Genomic DNA, 25,208 nt, shown 5'->3' with positions numbered 1-25,208 from the left:
ACCCAGACTAGAGGCCCTCAGCTCCTACCCATCCTCAGCTGTCTCCTCCAGCCCCAGGAGTCAATAATGGTTCTCCAGATGTCCTGTGTATTCCCTGAAGGGCGTGTAGTAATATGGGGTGTAAGTCCAGGGGGACCTGGAGGTCCCTAGGACTTGGGGCAAGTGCTCTCCTTGGTTCCTTGGCCCACACTCACTCTCCCTCTGCCCTGTTTGCAGGAGGACGGTAGCAGCTCACAGGAGGGCACCTCTGTCTGAGTCTCCTCTGCGGAAAAAGAAGTTACTGTTCAACCTACCAAAATGCCTTATACATTCCTTACAAATAAACCGACACAGCGTTGTCCAGGCCCAACTCTGGTGGCTCTGAGAGAAGACATTAGAGACTTGAGTCTCTTAGAACCACAGAAGTAGATCTTCCAGACCCCCAGTTTGTAAGAGAACCTTTGTCATATTCAATAAACACTATTCCCCATGACCAGCCCTGGACCACCACAGAGCAGACGCCAAAGCCCTTAACAGCTGTGACAGACCCCAGGCTGTGTGCTGGGGAGGCCGGGACCTCTGGCTATCTGTATGTCGATCAGTGCAATTGTTTTGTCTTTAAGTGGGTCGGGAGGCGGGCGGACCAGGTGGTGAGTCTCAAAGGCTGTGGCACAGACTGGAGGGGCCCAGCCCAGCCCAGCCCAGCTGCAGCCCCTCACCCCTGCCAACCAGAACTGGAGTGTGACCTCCTGTATGTTAATGCTATTAAAACCAACATTGTCGCCCGGCACTGCCATCTCGTCTGCTCTTCTGCTGGGGCTTCCCACTGGCTACTGAGCCTAGGATGAGGAATGAGGAGTGGCTGGATCCCTCAGGAGAGAGCCGGTGTGGCTCTGGTTTCTCTGAAGTCAAGGGATCAACAGCTTTGCCTAAAGTGGGGGATGAAATGCATTGCTTCCTGGTCCCCAGCATTTTCCTCATTGTGCCACTCAGGTCCCAGTGCCTGCCAGGTGGGGTGAATATAGCCTTGGGATGCCTGGTGGCCAGATGCACTGACTGTGGTCCTCACCCTTGAGGACTAAGGTTACCTGAGCAGAGCCATGGGTGGCGGAGGCCACTGTGTGAAATGAGCTCCATGACTGAATAAGGGGGTCTTTGCCCTTCTTGTTGGGGCTTGGAGAGACATCCTCATTTCAGGAGGGGCAGACCAAGGGATGGAACAGCCAGCTGAGACTTCCTTTGATCCTCAAGACCCACTTTGTTCTTGGTGGCCCAAGACAGTGTGATCCAGAAGAATCTTGGGCCAAGAAGTGTATCGGGGACTCTAAGAATAGGGTCCTGGAGCTTAAGCAAAAAAAATGGATTAAGAGGCTGAGTCAAAGGAGGGGTTAAAACACCCAAGCAATGGAAGGTGAATCTGAGCAGTCTGGGTTCTTGGGGACAGAACCAGTTTTGTCAAGGGGATGCCTGGACCAAGCACTGTCCCACTTCCATCTTCCAAGCCTCAGAACCCTGGAGAAGAGGAGAGGGGGAAGGGTCTGACTGGCTGGTTGGGGGAAGGTAGAGCACTTTGGTATCAGGTCCAGCCAGTCAGAGGGGATGGCGGGCTCCCAGGGAAAGGCAGCTGTAGCCTCCACCACCTGCTCTGAGACCTCTGCATCTCATGTGGCCTTTCAGGTGGTGGGTTTGACTCTGCATGGTTGTCATGAGAACCTCAAGTCCTTGGGAAGCATTGTGCATGTATTTCCTTTACACGACTTTAGCCCTGCCCCCACTTCGAGCAGCTGCCAGAGGCCAGGCAATGCTGACGACCACCTGCGTGACTAAGTTCTGGTCCCAGCTTTCATGGAGTGCCTGGTCCGTGGGCTATCTCACCACACTGTGTGGCACTTAATGTGTTGCTATCATATTGGGATCAGCGTGCTGGAAATTCTGGGAAGGTTCCCCAGAGAAGCAAGCTTAAGGTAGAGCTGGAGTTCACCAGAACAGAAGGCATTTGTCAGGAAGGGAAGAAGGGTTAAGGCCCAGGGAACAAGTGTGGAGGATTAAAGGGTCTGGAGAGGCTGAAGTGGGAGGGAGCCCATGGCACTTGGGACATGGATGTTGTGGTTCCTGCCAGGAGACAGCAGGAGGAAGCGACCATTAAAACCTGCTGCCAGCCACATGTCCAGCCCTCTGCCTGGTTCTCACGTGAATCAGTTCCCACAGAAGGTGAACCTTCCCTCTGTCTTGCAAACAATCCCCATGAAGAGGTAGCTCCCTGGTAAAACAAGGTAGCTCAACAGGTAAAAAGCAAGCAGGTTACAATTCCATCTCTCATCTAACGCCTGGCTGCATCTGGCAGCCTATGGGGTTATTTGGAGGGAGAATGTCATCTGGAGTGTTGAGATCCCACGGAGAGTGCCATCACACTGCACCTCCTGTGTGCCCTGTGCCTCAGGAGCAGGGGCTTAGTGCTGGAGGGTTGGCCCTGTAGGGCACAACTTGCCCTCCCATACTCAGTGGCCTTGTATATATATGGTCAGTGTTTGGGTCTCAGTTCTTCCTTGGGCCTGGAAGCCCCACCCCTGACTGACTGCAGAATTGAGAACTAATGCTGGGCAGAAGCACTGTGAAGGCACAGGGATGGGAGGACCTCAGAGAAAGAAAGGCACAAGACACCCTGGGGTACCAGGTTGCTGCCTTTGGGTTCTATAGGGCAAAACTACTATCTGGGTCTGGTTACAGCCCTATTTCCTCAGACCACCTGGTGGGGAAGTTGCCTTTGGGTTCTACAGGGCAAGACTACTATCTGGGTCTGGTTACAGCTCTATTCCCTCAGACCACCTGGTGGGGACCCAGTGTTTTGCTGTGGAGAGGTAAGAGTACAGGGTGTAAGGGCCCTGTGGGGCTCTTGGAAGTGTTAACTTCAGAGCCTGCCTGGAGCCAAGCTCTGAGGCAAGGACTGAGCAGCCTTTAGGCCCAGCAGTGGCATCTCCCAGGCCAGCAGAGGGAGCCCAAGATTGCCAGGGAGCCTCAGCCTGGTCTTGCCACTAGGCTGTCCTTGGACAAGGCTTGATCGTTGGGCTGGAGGAGGAAAGAGCCCTTCAGGGAGGTATGGGAGACAACTGCCGTCTGCAGATTGCAGCACAAGAGGTTGACAGGCTGCTCTGGTGTTTCGCAATATGGAACAGACACCCAAACCTGGCTCAGTGGCCTGGCCACTAGAGTGCTGGCTTTTGTAGTCACTTGGAATGAAGTTGTGTGGAGGCAGGAATCACCCAGGCTGGGTTGCAGCATTTGTCAACTCAAAGGCACTGGCTCCAGTATGCCACAGCCTGGGTGTGGTGCTACTGCTCATCTTAGACAATTTTCAACCTTTTTCATCTCATGGCACACATTAATTACTAAAATTTTGTGGCACACCAAAAGTATTTTTTATCGATCTGACAAAAATGTGGGTATAATTTTGATTCATTCACATGGGACAGCTATTGTTTTGGCTGTCTTATTTGAAAGTCTAATGTAGAGGTCAGTGCCTGACTAAATAGGCACTTAATGTGTTAAAAATTCTTGCAGCACACTGGTTGAAAATCAGTCTTAGACCACCAACTTCAGAGCTAGTAGAATTCTGATTTTAAAAACCACTAGACACCCTCCACAGATACCTCTTTCAGGTTTGGGTCTAACAGGATTCGAAGCCCACTTAATAACATCTACCCTTAGAATCCCAGGTGTGGGAAATGAAGAACTCTCCAGAGGTACAAGGGCAAACAAGAGCTTAGGACCAGAAAACGAGATCCAGGTTGTCCTGGTTGTGCTGCTCATGAGTTGTGTGATTTTAGGCAAGTCACTTGACCTCTCAAGGCTGGCTACTAAGGGCACTCACTGGCTACAGGCTGGGTAAGCCCCCTTTCTACCCTTCTGTGACTGGGCAAAGCACAGGAGAGGCCTAGCCAGCCAAACACAGCTTGTTAACAACCTTCCATGGAGAACCTGGCTCCTGGAACTTCCCCCATTCCCACCAATTCAGTTATTGACCCCACTTCCTGGAATTTGTCTGGAGACTGTTACATTTCAGAAATGCTCCAAGCCTTGAGAAAGTGATATGTCGTTGGGTATATCCAGTCTTGAACAACACACCAGGCAAACAGAAGCCTGAACTTCTTGTGTGTAGACCAGCCAGCACTCTGGGCAATTCTGCAAAAAGGAAATCACTCAACTAAACCTAATTCTACATTACTCAAGTCATTGTGTACACTTTTCTCAGATTAATGTTTCTGAAATAACAAGCTTCATAGTCAAGTTCTGAATTTCTATTAGCAGTGGCTTTATCTGCTGCTTAGGGCAAAAGAATACTCACTAGATGAATTGTAAAAGTCAGCTTTCCACAAACACAATTCTGTAATGCATTAACACTTGTAAAAATGTAATCTGTTCACTGGAAGTAAAGTGTACCTGCAGTTTTGTTTCTCACCAATGTCAGCTGAGGTCCCAAACTAATTTTGCAGGATTCTTGGGCCCTACCCTCAGGACTCAAACAGGATTCTTTCTCAAAGGTTGGCCTACGTAGAGATATAAGTAACTAACAACTCCCAATTACTGGAATAAGACTGAAGTGCTGGTAGAAGTTTACATACTACATGATCTGCACACTGCTTGAAATCCTTCCCTGTAGCATTCCACCCCCCGCCCACCCCCACTTGGATGTGCACCTGCACGGAATGGTGGTTAAACTAAGTCGTACCAAATGTCATAAACTAAAACCACAGAAAAGACTTTCTTCTAAAACTTGACTACTTGGCTCTATCTACATGGCTGATTCTTGTGCAGGGCAGCCTTGGGCCTACAGTGCTTCTCAGAGACCTGTTAATACGCAGTCACTAAAAGCTCTGCAAACGGCAAAACAAGAAATTTGGGATGGAAGAATGACAAGCAGCTTATCAGTAAACCAGTAACCACTGTTTTCTAGACAATTTTGAAAGAAGTATTTTAATTGAAGCCTTTTTTTGGTCTCTCAAATAGAGGAGATAAAAGCCTGGTATTTGGGATTAGAAAAGACTCCCAACTTTTAACCTAATTTTCTCATTCAATAAGAGGAAGGAGCTGTGACTTGACTTGTCTGAAATACCCAAACCTCCAACAACCTGCCCCATAGATGGAAGACAGACTTCTTTCTCCCCAAGTCACAAGTGAATAATTACACAAGCAATACGTTAAAAATGCTTCCTTTATTACATAAAGCCAATACAGCTACTTCTAAGTTCAACTGTTTGTGCATCTCTATATTGTTCAAAGTGTAGTGCCTGTGATGTTAAAGACAATCACTTCCAAGTGTCATCAGGTAGCCGCTTTCCGTGGGTGTCGTCATTTGTCTTACCGGCTCCCATTTCACATACAACTGACAAACTGCTCTAGGATATTACGAAGCTCTCCCAGACCCCAGAGTAAACACATACCTAATATTCTTCCACACCTTAACTGTGCTGGAAGCAATGAAGTTCTGAAGAAAACACAAAGCTATCACAAGTGTCCCAGCTTGTCAATATACTGTTTTGTCATTTTCATTAACAGTGTAGTACAGTGGAGCCCTACTTTGCATCATAATTGGTTGTTACAAGATACTGCACATTCTCCTGAGGACACATCATGATTGTAAAGATGCAAGGTCACTCTCAGAAGAGTCTCCCGACTAGTAAGGGGAGAGCTTTTTCCATATGCAAGGAGTTGCTTCCTGTACTCCAACTACATGCTTGAAACAGTGCTTTGCAAGACCAGCGCTGATTATAAAAGTGTACACAATTCTGAGACAGTCTTCATTACACATGTGGTAGAATTCAAGACTGCCTAATTTAATCTTACTGTAATTAGTGTTATTACATACATGGTGTGAGAATTATCTTCCATTATTCAGTTTAGCTACAAAATAGAAAATTTGAGTGAAAATTATAACCAGATTATGACCAATTCTCTAAAGAAACAAAGTGATTGCTGAGGTTAACAAAGATGCAATAACTCTCTTCATATGACCTTACACTGTTTTGTGAACTGCATTAGTAAAAATCATGAGCTCAGCAAAAATCTTTACAAGCCAGCTCATTAAAAATAGGCATTTGGCCAATAAGGATTTAATTTCACACCAATAAAACTTTAGATTTTAAATTTATTTAGGGCTGTTTGTACATGTTTATAGAATATTTACCCTAACAGATGCCGAGATAGCTCCCCCTCCATGATACTCTGGCCTAAATATATTTGCTTTACTTATATAGCAAGAGGATAAACATTAAACACGGAAGCTTTTGATTTGTGGCACTGAATGATGATCTACACAGGGCATCCTTCAAAAGCTACAATTAAGGATCCACCGAGCTTTTCAGCAATACAAGCCCGATTGAGGTCTTCTGGCCCATTTGCTTGACACTCATGTTTTATGCCTAGGGAGGAAAAATAACAATTCTGTTTAGAATCATGGCAGTGGTTTACCTGTTTTTTTTTTCCCTAATACTCACCCAAGGATATGTTTATTGATTTTTAGAGAGAAACAGAAAGAAACAATGATATGAGAAAGAAACATTGATCAATTGCCTCCCATAAGCACCTCAACCAGGGATCAAACCCACAACCTAGGTATGTGCCCTGACCGGGGACTGAACTTGAAACCTTTTGGTGTAAGGGACAAAGCTCCATCCAACAGTGGCTGGGGCAAATGTCAAACTGTTTTAAAAGACCAGTTCTAGTGTGGATAAAAAAGCTGTGGTATACATAAACAACAAAACACTACACAGTAATAAGAATAAATAATCTGTAACTACATGCATGAAATGAATGCCTAACAAACATAATGTTGACTAAAAGAAGCCAGACATCAAAGCACACATTCTGGATGATTACATTTGTATAACACAAAATCAGCCAAAGCTATTTTTTGCTGTTAGAAGCCAGGGTACTGGCTACTCTATGGAGGAAGGAGTAAAAGGAAATGTGACTAGAAGGGGCACAAGTGAGACTTCTAGGTTACTGGTCATTAAATCAAGAAATAACCATTATAATGTTAATTTGTGAAAATTCACTGAGTTCTACAAAATTTATGATGCATGGCTTTTTAAAATAGATATGATGTATGTACTTAACTAAAAATTTTTTTAAAGTCTAACTATTTTTCATTTTTTAAAATATAAGTAAAAATATGAATTTGATGTTTTGATTACAGTTGATTTAGTCAACTGAGTTGAAGAGTAAGAATATTTACAAATGGCATTCTCTTGTCCTACTAAATAGCTCCTCAGTGGTATTACACATTTAAGAAATATATCAAGGAAAACTATGTAAAATGTATTAATTGCTTTCTAAGAAAAATTGTATCATTACACTGCAGAATGAGCTCAATTTTGTGGTTATATACAGTAGCTTCTCTGTAAATAACTATCTTTTAAATAGCTACATTGTTTCTGATTTTTCATAATTTTCACACCATTTCTTAAGCTGCTGAAAGCATTATTAGGTCAGCTAACTTCTGGACCACTTAGGGCTAACTACAGAAAGCCAGTGATGGTTTCAGTAGGAAAATGTGGCATAGTGGTCATCTTTAATATGATCAGATCAAGTGTATGTAGCAATTCCCTTTACTGGAAGGCAATGTAGAAAAAGGATGATAAGTGGATGAGGAATCCACCCTGAATCCTTTTCAATTGCATTTGTGGAAGTGTTGAACCTAAAGAGTCCTGTAAAAACATCATTTAACCAAGTGGTGAATACATTTCTGGGGAATGGCCCGACATCAACCCCAAGGCATGGAGAACCTGACAAGGCCTGACACATGCAGCAGCAGGTTCCAGGAAAGAAAGCAAGAATTTTATTTCCCTAAGTATAATAAAACAAAACAGGGCAAACCTGTTCAATTACAAGAATGTAAAAATCAGTCACAGTAAAACAAACAAAACAAAAACCACACTGGGCCGAGCCCTTATGGCCATGGCTCACCCAGCTGTTTGGAGATAGCTGTTTGAGATAGCTGTTTGGAGACTGAGATCACATAACCTAGATGATCTCTTGTTCTACAGCTGAGAGAATCAAGGCCCAAGGAGATTAAGCAGCATTGGTCAAGGTCATACAGCAGTTAGATGACAAGCTGAGCACTCAGTGCAGGCCTTTGGGCACTTGCCCCATGCTCTTCCCATCATACCAACATTTCCTCCTGGCTGGAAACAGTCAGTATGGTCAGGCCCTCTCATCAGGATCTCAGTCACACCAGGGGGCAACGCAAACAAACTGGGCAGCTCAAGCAAACTTTCCTTTGGATACAGATGAGTCAATCACCTAAAAATCATACCAATTCAAAGTAAAGCTAGAGACAAAACTATCCTTTCCCATTTATATGCATTTCCTTTTTCAACTTTGTTATGTCAACTACATTCAAAGGCAAGAGCAAATTTATCATTAATATGACCAGTGTAAACCAATTAGTCTCCATCTGTTATATGAGAAACTTGGCAGCATGTCAAACTAGTTTAAAACCAGCCTGAACAAGTGATGTGCAACAATGTAGAGAGGACAGGGTTACTAAAAAGGGGCTATGTAGACCCAAAGTGACCAGCACAAAGCAGAGGACAGATTAAAAACCAGGTTCAACCTTCTGGTTTTTCCCTTGTAATAGGCAATGCTTCCCCTCTTTGTGGCCAAGGTCCTCCAAAGAAAATAAGGTGCTTCCTAGAAAAGATACAGCCCCCATTCCAGGGGCTCACCACACCTTTAAGTATTTGGAAGTAAATGTAGACTATACCTTGAAATTTCTTTTTGATTGCATCCTTGGAGCTTGCATAGATCATTTTACTTTTCAGAGGTGCTAGCTCTGGAGCCCTGGATAAACAGATACCAAAAAAAGAAAAAAACTGGTTTAGAGAAAGTAAAATTTACATCAAGTTAAACATCTGCATCAGTGATGAGGGAGAGTCCTCAGAACAACCTGGGAGAGTTCTTTCAGCTACACAGTTTTCCAACATCCCTACCTCTTCAGAGAGAATTTTTATGATTGGGCATATACAGAATGGCTCAGGCTGACCAAGGGGGGAAAAAGTAGAGAACCACCAATTAAAAGAAAGATCAGTAGGATTAGAATAAAAGAACCAACACTGACTGGATAATTTCATGTATTACCCAATTTGTTTTCTTTACAACAAATTTTAAAAATGTTTTATCAGTAAAGGCTTGAGTTTAGGCTAATAACAATCATCTTCATATAAGGTTCTTAACCCCTTTGGGATTGGAAATAGTTTTTTTTTTTTAAGATTTTATTTATTCATCTTTAGAGGGGAAGGGAAGGAGAGAGGGAGAGAAACATCAATGTGTGGTTGCCTCTCCTGTGTCCCCTGCTGGGAACCGGCCTGCAACCCAGGCATATGCCCTGACGTGGAATTGAACCGAGAGCCTTTGGTTCACAGGCCCGAGCTCAATCCACTGAGCTACACCAGCCAGGGCTGGAAAAAGTTTTAATACAGAGAAGTACCTACAGATTTCTTTATAAATTAAGTTATCTACCACCTCTAATTAAGAAATGCTATAGCAATTTTAGCATTTTTACTTGTTTTCTTAAAAATAATGTATTACATTATTTTATAATGTATTAAAGTAATAATGTATTAAACTTTATTTAAGTTTCCTTCTTACCTTTCCCCAGTCCCTTTACTTATGTCTAAGAGCAAATTCTGACCTCATGAGTACTTGTGTCTTCTATCTTAGTCTAACATGATAAAACATGTCAGAAAGATTTCTTTTTTAAAGCTTAATGACAATTCTGCAAGAGCTATGTTTTAACTGTCAATATACTACTATCTTGCATTTACGAATATTTTGGGGCTGGCCTCATTTTGAATGAATAGTAAAAGGAAAGCATTCAGTTCACCACTTTCTTCACCAGTAATACTGAAAAATAACAGAAGCATTAAGAATTGACAGAAAAATCCCATCCTATTGAAACTGCTATCTATGAATACATCATTTCCCCCTATACCACCCAACCTCAAGTCCACCACCACTCTCCACTACCAAGATACCAAAGGGTAAATGGAGTGTAGTGACATACTTTCAAACACTAAATGATTCCATTTCACTGCTGTATTTCCAGGATGTTCCACCCTCATTAACACCATGGGCTGGCATGGACCTCACTTAGTCTCCTCCTCACACTGTGGGCAGAGAGATTCTAGTCTCGGGAACCAGAAAAAGGGCAGTCTCTGTCTTTCAGAGGCTTCTTCTTCCCAACTCTAAGCCTCAGGTCTGGCAGATGCAAAGTACTTTTCTCATAGAAAACAGGGCAGGGACCTATTTGCTGCTCTGATTTAACTCTGACCAGACTTTTGAAACACTTTAAGAGGTGTTCTCTGGGCCCTTTAAACAAAGACTGTAATGGAACACTCCTAAAGATTTCACCTTTTCTTTAAAAAAGCAATAGTGCAAAGTAAAAACATTACACTAACATGAAATTTCCTTTTCTTCTATTTTTATTTCCCAAATGTTCTTCCTTATGGAAGATCATTTTTGTAGCAAAAAAAAAAGGTATAAAAACCAGACAATAGTACAAGTGAAGAAAATATAAGGTGGGACAGAAGTAGGTTTACAGTTTTTCATATGAAAATAATACACTAATAAATAATATAAAAATCACTTTGTGTACTCACAAAGTGAGTACACACTAAACCTAAATTTCCTATAAACCTAAATTTCCCCCTACCCTGAATTCACCAATTTAAAAGCCAAACCTTTCCAAATAAGTTTTTTTAATAAATACTAAATTTTTTTTAAAGCCAAAATCTTTATTTAGTTGCCATATCTGCCACTCAGCTGTAAATCCCAGAAGGGTAAGGACTTGAACCTGTTTTATTCATAGCTGTTTTCCCAGGCCATAATACAATGCCTGGCATGTAATTGAAATTAAGTTTAACAAATGCACCGTCACTCAAATCAGGAATGTGCTCCTTTTGTCCACTTTCTTTATGAATGTATGTATGTATGTATACATGTGTATATGCAGCTGCCTCATTTGCAGAACTGTAAGCTGCCCTGATAAATGCACCTAAGACCTCATATTTATATTCCTCACAGCATTCTGTGCAACGGGCTTACTGAAGTGAAACTGAGGTGCGATCTAGAGTTACATTCCTTTAAATTAAAGTTCTTTCGACTTCCTAGCCTGGCACACAGCTAAGAGCTAAACACCCCCTTGCCTTGCCCTAGCTCAGGCCAAAGTATTAAAAGGACTCTTACTCCCCCCAACTAAGAGGCTGTTACCACTCCCCTTCCCCCTTGGGAGCTAGAAATAGTCTATGTATGAATTCCATATCAAGAAATGTTTAAACTAAATTAAACGAGGGATACAGGTGTGACTTTTAAATCACACTTAATCTCAAGTATTAACTTACTTAAAAAGACCAGGATAACTCATTTAAACAGCCTTTCAAGGAAAAGGTCACGGCCCTGGCTGGTATAGCTCAATGGATTGAGCGTGGGCCTGCGAACCAGAGTATTGCGGTTTGATTCCTAGTCAGGGCACATGCCTAGGTTGCAAGGCCAGTTCCTGCTGGGGGACACACGAGAAGCAACCACACATTGATGTTTCTCTCCCTCTCTCCTTCCCGTCCCCTCTAAAGATAAATAAATAAAATCTTTAAAAAAAAGAAAAAGGGCCCTGGCTGGCATAGCTCAGTGGATTGAGCGTGGGCCTGCGAACCAGAGTATCGCAGTTCAATTCCCAGCCAGGACACATGCCTGGGTTGCAGGCCAGTTCCCAGCAGGGGACAAATGAGAGGCAACCAATCATACATTGATAATTTCTCTCCCACTCTTTCTCCTTCCCTTCCCCTCTCTCAAAAAATAAATAAATAAAATATTTAAAAAAAAAGGAAAAGGTCACATAAATCACTTTATAACACTTTCGCTATTTTGAACAATGCCATCCAGTACAGCTTTCTGTAATGATGAGGAAAATTCTCTCTGTGCTACCCAATAAGGGGGGCTACTAGTCACATGTGGCTATTAAGCATTTGAAATATGGCAATTCAATTAAGAAAATAAATTCAAAATTGTATTTAACTGTAATTCCTTTACATCTAAATAGCCAGAGTGGCTACTGGCCTACCCTTATGGACAATGTGAACTTGAGCAAATAGCTTGGAGGCAATGACAGTTATCAACTTCAAAAGCAGCAAACCAGAGGCACAAGTATGGATGTTTTAAAAAGTGGGAGAGTGATTCCTGGCATTGCAAGTTAGAGAAGGATTTTGTTGAGATAAATTTTCTTCTCAGTATTCTAAGAAGGATTTTTAGAGGAATTTTAGCTTATGGGGAGGACCCCAAAAACTGGAATTTATTTATTAAAAAATGTGTATATTCTTACATGTTTAAACTCCAGTCACCTTTATAAGTATTCTCCATTTGATGCAATACACCTATCAAGACATTTTTTCCACTGCTCAGTTTTTGAATTCGTTGATTTTGGTGCCTTTTAAGTGTTTCTACTATTTTTTGTTTCTCCTCTTCCACACTGGCAAAACATTTCCCTTTGAGAACTTTTTAAAAAATTATGGTTTATTGATTATACTATTACAGTTCTCCCAATTTTTCTGCCTTTATCCCCCCTCTGCCCTGCATCCCCCAACCCTCCAGCATTCCCTCCTCTTAGTTCATGTCCATGGGTTGTACATATCAGTTCTTTCAGTTCTCTGTTTCCTATATCATTTTTGAACTCTCCCCATCTATTTTATGCATACCAATTATGCTGCTTCTTCCCTGCACCTTCCCCCACCATTCCTCCACTTCCCCTCCCCACTGAAAACCCTCCATGTGATGTCCATTTCTCTCATTCTGCTCCTGTTCTAGTTGTTTGCTTAGTTTGCTTTTGTTTTCCTTGTTTTTTCTTTTTTTTTAGGTTCATTTGTTGATATTTGTTGTCATTTTACTATTCATATTTTTGATCTTAGATAAGTCCCTTTAACATTTCATATAATAATGGCTCAGTAATGATAAACTCTTTTAACTTGACCTTATCTGGGGAGCACTTTATCTACCCTTCCATTCTAAATGATAGCTTTGCTGGATAGAGTAATCTTGGATGTAGGTTCTTGCATTTCATGACTTGGAATACTTCTTTCCAGCCCCTTCTTGCCTGTAAGGTCCCTTTTGAGAAATCAGCTGACAGTTTTATGGGAACTCCTTTGTAGGGAACTCTTTCCTTCCCTCTTGCTGCTTTTAAGATTGTCACTTTGTCTTTAATCTTGGGAGGCTGAGAAATCTCTGGGACAACCTGAAATGTTCCAATATCCGAATTATAGGGGTGCCAGAAGGAGAAGAATAACAGTAAGAAATTGAAAAGTTATTGGAACAAATAATGAAGGAAATCTCCCCTAATCTGGCAAAGGAAAGAGACTTCCAGGAAGTCCAGGAAGCCCAGAAGAGTCCCAAAGAAGTTGGACCCAAAGAGGAATACACCAGAACACATACATCATCAAGTTACCTTTGAAGACTTTTTCATCAGCCAAGTCACTTGGGGGGAGATTAGGTGAATAGGTAGGGTAGGGCATTGGGGTCACAATGTTTTGGGTCAAAAACTGCTGAACACTAAGCACGGTGTGGGCAAGTGTGCTTATAAGTCACCCACTATAAAATGAGCAAATGCACTGAAAGTGTCTTCAAAAAAATTCACTGAAGCCAAACACACCCTCTCAAAACATCACAAGCTGTTACACTGATACAGATGGGTTCTTAGAACACTCACCTAGCAGAAGTCTGTACTATAAGAGCCCACCTTTAGAAAATGACGCCAGCTTTTTTTCAGTCCCCCCTCACATAAGAAGTTCAGAGGATGCAAAGAAATCTACTCCCTGCCCCTTACACCACCAAAATAATCAATTATTCAAAGTCATCTTTCAAGTAAACAGAGAAGTTAACATTTAGTTTGGTCTCACAAACATCAATCCAGCTAAAATCTTATTTTATGAAACCTTTTAAATAAAAATTAAATGACAATGACTGAACAGCTGGACTAAAAATCAGTTTGGCCCCAGTTATTGGTTCCCCAAATGCTAAACTAACAATGAAATTAACTCTGAGTTTTAAGGAGGCAAATTTTTTTTATCACTTCTTACCACAAAAAAAACATCAACTCTTCTTTTCTGGATTCCTTGGTTTCAAAGCTTGCATCATACAAAGCATAGCGACAATCTTTCTCAGGAAGCATTGAGACAAAATGCTTGAAAGGATCAGTTATAGTTACACCAACATCTCCAACCAAGATCTCTTTGCCTTCTTCTACAATGATGCATTTTTTGTCTGCACTGAGACAAAAAATGACAGCCTTCTTTCTTTTCTTGATTTCTTCTGGTGTGGAACACTTCCTAACTTTCATGTCATAAAAAATGCGACATACTTCATCAGCAACTTGCACTCCTGAGGCCTATAATGAGAAAAGGAAGTAAAAAAGAGGCTTATAATTTATAGGCTGACATACACTTACAATTTTTAAGGTATACTTATCATCCAGTACAGAAACTGTGATACCTGAGCTGCAATCACTAATTTCAGCTACTGAACTTTTACAAGATTACATATATAAGCCATTCATCACTATTATGTGAGAGTAAGGGAAGAATCATTTATGCAGTCCTTCCTACCCTAAAACCTGAAAAAAAAGGTACTTCCAAGGTACTGGATTATTTTCTTCTTATAAAGGTTACTCAGAGCCATTACTGAGGTAGTTGTTTCCCCAGTTTGGCTATTAGTATCACCCCAAATTATATTCATAATGAGTAACAGATGATCAGAGCAGCTGGGTTAGAAAAATTCCATTCCTATGTCATGGCTTTTGCTAATAAAAAAATAATTAAAAGATCTTTCAAAATTATATTATCATAATTCAGTAACATTATATCCTTAAAATTTCACTTAAACTCCAAGTTTTAATCTTAGAATAAATAAGATTATTAAGAGACTACAACTTAACTCTTACCTACCACAAAAAGGAATGATAATTAGGTAATGTGATAGAGGTGTTCACTAATGCTATGATGATAATCATACTGCAAATATAAATGTATCAAATCAACACCTTGTATACCTTAAACTTATATAATGTTGAATGTCAATTATATCTCAATTTAAAAAAATAAAAAAGTGTTTACTGCTGTAACAAAGAATGTAGCTTTATTTGGGATTATACTGACAAGAATAATAAACCTTTATGTTTGAGATGAGGAAGCAGTTATACAAGATCTTCATAGCAAAAGCTCTAACACCAACCTTTTCATCTTTGAGGAATGTGTTATTTACATTAACTTTACTGTGTCCATAATTTTTGTATGCTTCATTAACTACGCTGGTTTGAATGTTATCTTTCCTAAAGCAATAATTGAAACTTAATAGAATATAAGTATTAAACAATGCAAAAACTTTAATGATAACCCCAAATTAATGTCAAGTAATTTGAGTAAGAAATAAACATACCTGTGACATGAAAAAGATAACCATACGCTGGGAGAAAACATTTGTAAATCATATATCCAATAAGGAAGCTGAATATATAATAAACCCTTATAATTCAACAATAAAAAAGACAACCCAATTTAAGGGATCCGAGTAGACATTTCTTCAAAGAAAGAAAAATGGTCAATAAGCACTTGGGGAAAATACTCAACACCATTAGTCATCAGAGTAGTGAATATATAGCAAACCCACCATGAGCTATTACTTCACAGCCACTAGGATGGCTATAACAAAAAAGACAACAGCAAGAAATGTTGGTGAGGCTGTTGGAAAACTGGAACCCTTGTACATTGCTGACAGAGCTGTTAAGCAGTACTGTTGCTCAGGGAAACAGTATGGCAGTCCCTCAAAAAGTTAAACATGCAGTTAATGCATAGCAATGCCCTTCTCCTAGGCATATACACAAGAGAAGTGCAGCATAATTCATAGTAGCCAAAAATTAGAAAAACCCAAATGTCTATTAACTGATGAATGAACAAACAAAATGTAGTATATACATACAATGGAATATTATTCAGCCCTAAAAAATGAGGTTTTGACAAATGATACAAGAGGGATGAACCTTGAAAAACATTATGCTAAGTGAAATAAGCCAGACAGAAAAGGCTACATTGAGTGATTCTATTTCTATGAAATATTGAAAATAGGCAAATGCACAGACAGGAAAATTAGGCAGTTTCCAGGAACTAAGAGGAGAGAGGAATAGGGAGTGACAACTAATGAATATGGGTTTTGTTTTCTTTTTTGAATGATAAAGTGCGTTGGAATTTGATAGCAGTGGTGGATGCACAACTCTGTAAATATACTGAAAATCCAGTGAACTGTATTTTATAGTATATGAATTATATCTAAATAAAGCTGCTACTTAAAAATTCATATAGGAATTCTGAGAGCTAAAATACACTAAGATCCCAGAATTTATTTAACATTAAGGTAATCAGACCATTTAATCATATTCATTAAGAGCTGATATACTTCGATCCCATCTAATCTACTTCAGTTCTACCTAATCTAATCCACATTTTGTTTATAAATGGACATTTCACTCTAAAATAACAAAGTGGTAAGTACAGAAAATTAAGACTAGAAAAGTACTTCCTAATCTATATAATTTTACCACTTTCCTACTTTTATTTTTTTATCCTGATATGAGGACATGCTTATTGATTTTAGAGAGGAGAAGGAAGGTGTGGGGGAGAACACCGACTGCCTCGCATACAGAATCCAAGCCTAACCCAGGCACACGCCCTGACCAGGAACTGAACTAAGACCTTCCAGTTTATAGGATGACACTCCAACCAGCTTAGCCATATCATCCTACTTTTAAAAAGTATTTTTCCTACTTTTAAAAAGTACTTTTCTTAAATTTTTTACTGCATTAGAAGTAGTACTGTTTTGATTTTCACAGTTCATGTGTGTTCAGCAAGTTAAGAATCTTTATTTTGCTTTTTTTGAACAGAGTTGAATAAAATGTTCAAAGTAACAAAATAGTGAATAACTAAAAGCAGACCCCAATTCCTGTAATTCCCAAGTCTATAATGTTGATTTGTTAGCTACACTAGCTCAACCCACCTTTAAAAACATGAAGGTAGTACTTAAAGCCTTATAGCTAACCAATCAATATTTAAATTTATCTGTCATCTAAGTGATGTATTTCAAACACTGTAAATTCTGAATTGGAAATTAACCAAATTAGTCAGGTACCAATAACTGAAAGCAGAAAAGAAAGTATATTCTTGCAATTATAATGCAACTAATTTCAGCCAAATCAAACTAATTTACAGGTACTTCAAAAGCCTCAGTAAGGGGATTGGGCTTTTTCTAAGAATGATAGGGTCTGTGAAGGTCTCTGATGAGGAGACACTTCTGCTTGAGGAAACTGATGCTGAAGACTGCGAATGAGAAAATAGTAAAGATACTGGAAACAGGAAGACCACTCCTGAGACAGCTACAAATATCCAGAGGAGAAAGCTCTAGGATATTATCTAGGAGAACTATAGCAGTGGAGCTGAAAACAAAAAAAACAAGTCCAAGTACATTTCAAAGTAGAACTAATATATTATAATTGAGTGAAACATAAAGAAGTGGCATCAAAGAAGACCCGGTATTCTCCAGAATGGCGACTACAAAAATTGTGGTGTTTTAACAGAAGGGGAAGATGGGTACAATTTGACATGTTAATTTTGAAGAATGTGCAAGTTATTTAGGTGGAGATTTCAATCAGAAATATAAGCATGGATCTATTAGATACTTTAGACTACAGTCAATACCATCTAGGGACCAACGTTACGCAAAAGGGAAGCAAGTCAAGGAGACTAAGAAGAAATAATATGAAAGCTAAGAAGAAAAAGTAAGAAGGGAGAAAACAGCATCCTAGAAGCCAAGGGAGAGTATTTTGAAGAAGGAGATCATGAATACCAAAAAATGTAAAGCTTGAGAATGTCTAAAAAAAGACAACTGGGCCTCCCAGCATTTCAGGAGACTGGACGAAGGGGGCAGAAATCCAGGGAAATGGGCTGAAGATTCAAGGGAATTGAGTAGGTAAATAACACAGGAGGGCTAATGATAAAGGGAAAAGGGAAGACTGAGTGCTAACTATGGAAAACTGTCTTCTTAATGGAGAAATTCTGATCATACTAAAAATTTAAGAGCTCTTTAAGGAACAAGAGAAAGGAAGCCAAAGCACTAAAAAAGAAAACAAAAACCTAATAGTGAGTACTTATTATTAGACATTTCTAAATTACAACAAATTCTATGAGAAAGCTACTATTATTTGTTTCTTACAGATAGGAAAATTGAGGTCAGGGTCACACAGAAACTGGTAGTGAAGTGAGATTTTAACTTTTGCAATTTGGCTCCAGAGAATATTCATAACCACTTATAATTAAGAGGCAGAACTATAAAGAGACTGAGGAGATGGCCTAGATGGAGATGTTAGTCTTAGTTTCCTCTAAAATAGGAAGAGGGAGGATAACCGTTGGAGAAAGAAAGATGCACTGCTAAAATTGTGTTTGACAGGCTCTATTTTCTCTGTGAAGTATAAGCCAGGAGCAGCACGGCATATGAGGACATACTAGGTAAAGATTTAGAACAGCTGTTATGCAGAGTACCAAAGGGAATCAATCACCTAAGGACAAGCAAATGGGCTCCAAGGACATCAAAAGTTTCAGCTGAGGTCAGGGAGGGTGATGGCAGAGCAATTTGGCAAAAAGCAGATGCTGATGGCAGGATGGCAGTGCAGGTAGAAATATAAAGGACTATATAATCTCTAGATTTTATCCGAGGTTGAGGTTTCGATCATCTAATCCCAATGACTCACACACTGTTCAGACTTCTGCCTTTCTGAGCTTGCAGCCTTTACAACCAATTTCCTACCTAACATCTCCAGCTGGATGTCTCAAAGGGATCTGATGCTCAGCATGTCCAAAGTCCCCTTGTCATTCTTCCTTTCTCAAGAAGATATTTTCATATCTTTTTCTAAGACATCACCATCCTAGTTACATAAGCCCCAACTCTGAGACATCCTCTAATTCCTTCTCTCTCACCTCACTTAGCTCTTTAGATTCTCACATATATTCTAAGACATTCATATCTCTCCCTCTGTGCTGCCACTCTTCCAGCCCAAGACACCACTGCCTGTTCTGAACCCTTGCAATAACCTCCCAAGTGATTACAGGGGAGGGGAGTGAGACCAGGATGTGTGTGTACCATATTGTTTCCCTCTTCCTGGGTACAAAGAAAGACTACATTCCCCAGCCTTCCTTGAAAGTTTACCTGGGGCCCTACGACTGAGTTCTGCTCTACAACAACAGGTAGACACAGTGATATAAACCACTTCCAGGCCTGGCTCTTTAAGTGATCTAGCTCCACCTTCTCTTGACAAGATGACCTTGGTGGATACACTTCAAGACAGATGATGGCTGCCCAGCTCTGCCGAACTCTACATAATAGAGATGATTTTTTTCTGTGTTAAGCCAATGAGATTTGGATGTAATTTGTTACCATAGTTGTTCAAATACAACAGACTGCCCATATCCACTGCTGAGCCCCCTCCACTCTCCAATTCATTCTCTACATTGCAGCCAGAGATGCGAAACACAGATCCTATCCCCATGCTTGAAATGCTTTGATGGATTTCCATTGATCTGAGGTTAAAAAGTAATAATTCTATAGCATGCATGATCTGATACTACCCATCTCTCCAGCCTTATCTTACACCACACGTGCTGTGCAACCTCATTACCTGGGCCTGCTTTTAGTGCCACTTGCCATGTTCCCTCTCACCTCAGGGCCTTAGCTCATAATATGAGCACCCTGCTTGGATAGCACTTCTCTACCCTTCTTTGCCTGATTCACTTTCTACATCTTAGATCAACTCTCTTTGCAAATAGGTTTTCTAGGTCAAAACCAGTATTACATGCCTCCATGAAATCATGTATCTTCACCCCACAGCACTTAACTACAGTTTCAATGTTCTCTCTTGAACATTATTTAATGATTGTCTGCCCAAATAGGCTGTAAATTCCCTAAGACTAATTCCTTATTGATAGACTGAATGTGTCTTGTACATTACTGTGTTCCTCTGAAGAGATCAAAGATGAATCAGACTCCCAATGTAGTTTATCTGGTTAATAGCAAAGACAGAGACAAATCTTCAATACTCGGTGTAACTATTCCCTAATAAACCCCAATGGAAGGGAGTTTAAGGAAGGCAGAGATTAAGTTGGGGCTAGGGGGACACAGGTAGTCATGGAGGGTTTCACATGTAAACTGACTTATAGCACTTCAAGGGGACTAAAAAAATGAAAAAATCCCTGACAAAGGGAACCTAGCATAATACAATATGAAAGGAGGAAGTTGAGACGTGGTTCAGGAGGACGAGACCATAAATAGCAGGTTCAATGGTTTGGAGACACTGGACAGTTTAAAAAAATAAAGTAAGATGACCAGCTAGAAGGCTAATTCAGTATGCAAGGCAAGAGGTGATCAAGGTCTTCACTGGAGTAGTGGGAGCAGTACTAGGGCATCAGTAATATGTAGGTACAAATATTTGTGCTTGAGAACCACTTACTGGGAGAGGGATGGAGAAAAGGAAGGAGTCAGAATAAAATGGTAAATTTGGTGGCCAAGAGGCTGATTAATATCACTAAATGCTCATTTTCTCTTATCTTTCCGTTGTGGTGGAGCTTTAGAGTCATTGATGACTACTAACATTATAATAACAAATTTTGTCCATGAAAATGATAAAATAACCCACCAGGTAAAGTATCTATTAGACTCAACTATAATGAATAAATATGCTTGAACTTGTTATATCTTGATTTACTTAGTATATCCTTGAAATAGTATTAGTATAGAAGATTAAACAACTAGTCCCTAGACTCTTGACAATGATTTTTATAAAGTAAAACTAAGACACTGAGGACAGACTGAGAAAGCAGGGCATTCTGCCTACATACTGGCCCCAAACTGTTGCAGGGTTCCTCCCTTCCTAATCTATGAACTAGTACCAGCATTGATCCTCTCAGTAAGTTGATAGTCTTTTTTACCTTTGATTCTGAGGGGGGTAAGGAGGTGGAATTAAAAACTGGGATAAAGATTAGTGGGATGGGAAGAAAATAAAGTAATCCTTAAGTAACTATTGTTTATAAATATATTGGAGCCAAAAGAAGATGATGTGAAACTGAAGCACAGAATTGTAAGAGCAACCAATCCATCCATGCTTCTCCACTAACTAGCTGTGTCACTTTGGGCACGTCATTTAATATCTTCAAAGCAAATTAGTTCCTTCAATTAATTTATTTAGGGTAGAGCACTAGACCAGTTATCAAATTTTAAAATGCACAGGAATCACCTAAAGAACTTGTTAAAAGGTAGATTTCAGATTCTGATTCAGGATACCTGGGGTAGAGTCTAAAATTTTGCATTTCCAATATACTCCAGGTAAAAATCAGTAAAATGTTCTAAAATTTCATGAAATATAATGAATTTTAGCTCAATGCTAATTTACTGCTTTGCCTACAGGTTTAATTAATATAATGGAGCAGTAGTAATAAGAGTATCAAAGTCAAAGTATTTTTTGTGCCACAGAGAACTGATCAAGCCTTCCAAAAATAATGTTTCAAATAAAGTAAAACATGTAACACTACTAGACAATTATACTGAAATATAGTTCATCTATGATGATGATGAAGAATTCCTGTGACAGCATTAATTTCGGTGGATTTGTTACCACAGAGACATTATTGGTGAATCTTAAAGGGCTGTGATTGTACAGTCATTTGTTTTTTCACTTTACATTGTCCTTTTACCTAATAGAAAAGGTCCTCTCCCATCAGTCTCATTTTTAAGTATTTCTCTAAAATGTTAGATAACTAAGATATTAACTGTTGGGAACCACTCTGCCTGGTTTCAGGAATTGTAACTGCCTCCCATGGCTAAGACTGAGTGAGCGACCTTGAGAATATGAGCCACTAAGGAGAATATGAGCCACTAAGGAGACAAAGCTTGTCTCTGCTTACTCCCCTGCCTACAATGTGTGGTCGGTTAGTCCATGACGTGTACGACTCCTCAGGGGAGGGGCAACCTAAGCCAGAAACAATCACTTGGGAGGCCATCATGGAAGGACTCGGGGGGCTGCAACAAAGAGGGAGTGATGGACCCTCACCCCCCGGCTATTCTGACATAGCCTGAGTCCCCATGTCCTCTGGGAGAAGTGCTTCCTGGCTCTAATCCACTTAAGCCTGAAAACCTGTGATGGGGGAGGCGGTGCAGCCCCTTGCCTGGCTAGAGCAGGATCTGGGGTGACTGGGCGTAAGAAAGAATTCCTAAAAGTCCTGTGAAGCCTGCTTTGCTAAGAGTGTTTTCATTCAATATGTTAAGGGTTCGAGCAGGAAATGAGTATGTCTCCCAAAGTTTCTGCAACCCCCTTTCCTGACAGACACTGACTCAGACTAAGCCTTCAGATTTCCTTGAAATGTTACCTACTGTTTGATCCTTGCCGCCTGTATTTCTGTGTATTACAACCCAATAAAAGCCGTTGAGGAAGGGGCTCCTGGCCTTTCTCCTCTGAGAGATTGGCCACCTCTCCTCCCCAAGCAGATTATGTCTTGGTAGTGTTACTTTCATCTGTGACAGACAGGGGAGTTGCCCCCACAGCTGTTGAGAAAGCTAAAGTTTATTTTAAAAGGGAAAATCAAATTCAGTGTTTTTAAATTTTTTAAATTATTTATATTAAATTACTAAGTTTAACAATAACAACTATTAAAGAATACTCTAAACATAGCACTAAAATCTGCCACACAGCTCAGAAGGAAAATCTCGAGAGTAAAAATAGATAGCTATTACTGCAGAACTTTGTGATTACCTTAAAAAGATATGTTATCCACAACTTCAATTTCACTGTGTTCTGTACCACTGACCACTGGAGAATAACAGTCGCTCTCAGAACTCCACCCTCATGTCAAAACAGTTACTGTTAAATTACTTCACTGTGTTATATCTCACTTGACTACCAATCTTTAACTTGTTCATGAAGCGTAATAGATCTCAAACCTGCCTGAGTCTCCTCTGGAAGAGCTTTTGTAAAACACTGATTCAGGGATTAGGCAAGGTACTGGCTGAATATTCAAAATTCACTCACTGTACTCACTCTTCTTTAAATAAAGTTACTACTCACAAATAGAAGGGAAGTAAATGCTACAGAAAATTTGTAACACTGGACATTTTAAAGTTGTGAATGAGGAAACACACTCTTAAAACATTAATTCTCTTAATTCTAGCATAAGGGTAAGTGCCACCTCAAAGGAGTATCAAATTTTTCTGATTCAATTTTTATAAAAATCTGAACCAATAACTTGTAATAACTTAACAGCCACCCATCCTAAACCAACGTATCAGAAACAGTGATCTATTTCTACACCATTAACACTTAAGCAAGATACCTAACTTTGGCTCCATAATTAATGCCAACTACACTTTACCCAACCCTCAATGGAGAAAAAGGAATGAAAGCTATTTTTCTCCCTTAAAATATTAATTAAAAAATTCATTTTTCTAAGCTAAGAGTAGTATATTCTTAGCTTAGCTCTAAAATATTTGACAGAATACTGCATACAGAAAGATACAATGTAATTTCAAATTTACACCTGGCACAAAACAATTCCTTTCTCAACCTACCAACCGTAAGAAACCCAGCATAACTGCTAATCAAAGAAGTTGGGGAGTTTAAAAATGGGTTCATGCTTCTCCTTTATTTACAATACGCTTTGCTTGCATAAGAACCAGAAGAAACGAAAAACTGACGATGTACAAAATATTTGGGCTTTTGGTTGGGCAATAGTGTTGAGACAACAAATAGAATGAGTGACAGTGCTTAAGAAATGAGCAACATTTCCACACAGAAGTGTTAGAGCCCTATAGATCCTATGTTAAAATGGGGGATCTAATCTTATCTCCCAAGTTTACACTGAAAGTAGAAAATGGGAATTTAAAAAAAGAAAAGAAAACATAAACCCACAAGGACAAGGAGAGCTGAAGAAAAATGGAAGTTCAAATAAGGAAAAATGAGTAAAATTAGTTTGAGAAGCACTGAGATCCCTAGGTCCCCCTCTCCTGAACTCCACCCTGCCACCACCTCCACATCCTTGGAATTCTGGAGTTCATTCTCTGCAGGATATATGCAGTATGTCTTCCTGGCTTTCATCATACTGAAAACAGGAAACTAGGTGAACATATGTAAATGAATGCTAAGACACTCTCTCTACCACCATTACTACCTTGAGGCCTGCGCCTTGAGAACTTTCTGTGATGAGGCAAATGTTCTATATCTCTAGTGTCCAATATGGGACACTGTACCACACATGACTATGAAATATGGCTAATGCACTAGAGGAACTAAATTTTTAGTTTTATTTTATTTTAAATAATTTAACATAAAATTAACTCTCAATACTAAAATAGTATGTTTTGAGAAAACAAACTTACAAAATATATCACAGTTTTCTGCCTTGAAAAAAACAGTATATTATTTAAATTTATGGAACCTCAGCTATCATACCATGCAATGACAGAAGAATGCCTCTAATGGCAAGAATTTCAGCTCTAGTTTACTATAATAATTATGGTCAACTATTTCTGAGGGCAAGTAAGCAATGTTAGGGAGAGATTCAGATAGACATTTTTGTTTGTTTGGAAATATCCTGTTAATCTGGAAGTCAAAATTATCAAAATCAAGATTAGTTTACAAAACTTCAGACAAGAAGGTTTAACTGTAAACAAAGATTTTAATTCTTCTTTTATTTTACTTTTCAATTACAGTTGATGTTCACATTATTTTGACACTAACTTTAGTTGAGTTCTGATAATCCACTACCATCGGACTAGCCCATATTATTTTGTATTTATTTCAGGTGCACAGCATAATGGTTAGACAATCTTTACAAAGTGGTCCCCCCTATATTTCCAGTATCCACCTGGCCCCATACACAGTTATTACAATAGAATTGATTATATTCCCTAGGCTGTAGTTTACACCCTATTTTGTAACTACCAATTTGTATTTGTTAATATCTTCATCTTTTTCACCCAGCCTTACAACCCTGTTCCTCTCTGGCAACCATCAGTCTGTTCTCTGCAACTATGAGTCTACTTCTACTTTCTTTGTTCATTTATTTTCTTGTTTAATTTCACATATAAGTAAAATTGTATGGAGACACTTT

The 25,208-nt window shown here is 39.7% G+C and overlaps 2 protein-coding genes across 2 annotated transcripts in view; one reads left to right on the top strand and one right to left on the bottom strand.

The window, feature by feature from the left end:
• RRBP1 (ribosome binding protein 1) overlaps positions 1-769 on the top strand; it is a 75,185-nt gene extending 74,416 nt beyond the window's left edge. The window contains 1 exon segment of the mRNA XM_053670949.1: positions 217-769. Coding sequence (XP_053526924.1) covers positions 217-255 — 39 coding nt within the window. The 3' untranslated portion in view covers positions 256-769.
• A 4,401-nt stretch (positions 770-5,170) lies between these two features.
• The window catches only part of DSTN (destrin, actin depolymerizing factor), a 55,818-nt gene continuing 35,780 nt past the window's right edge, over positions 5,171-25,208 (bottom strand). Inside the window, exons 2-4 of the mRNA XM_037131052.2 lie at positions 14,097-14,404; positions 8,741-8,817; positions 5,171-6,395 (exon numbers count right to left, since the gene is read on the bottom strand). Coding sequence (XP_036986947.1) covers positions 6,286-6,395; positions 8,741-8,817; positions 14,097-14,404 — 495 coding nt within the window. The 3' untranslated portion in view covers positions 5,171-6,285. The remainder of the gene's footprint in view (positions 6,396-8,740; positions 8,818-14,096; positions 14,405-25,208) is intronic.

This window comes from Artibeus jamaicensis, unplaced genomic scaffold (genome assembly GCF_021234435.1).
Source record: "Artibeus jamaicensis isolate MK-2021 breed Jamaican fruit bat unplaced genomic scaffold, CSHL_Jam_final contig_65, whole genome shotgun sequence".
NCBI classification, from domain to species: Eukaryota; Metazoa; Chordata; class Mammalia; order Chiroptera; family Phyllostomidae; genus Artibeus; species Artibeus jamaicensis.
Note: the sequence above shows the minus strand (reverse complement) of the source record. Positions and strands in the feature narration are given on the sequence as shown.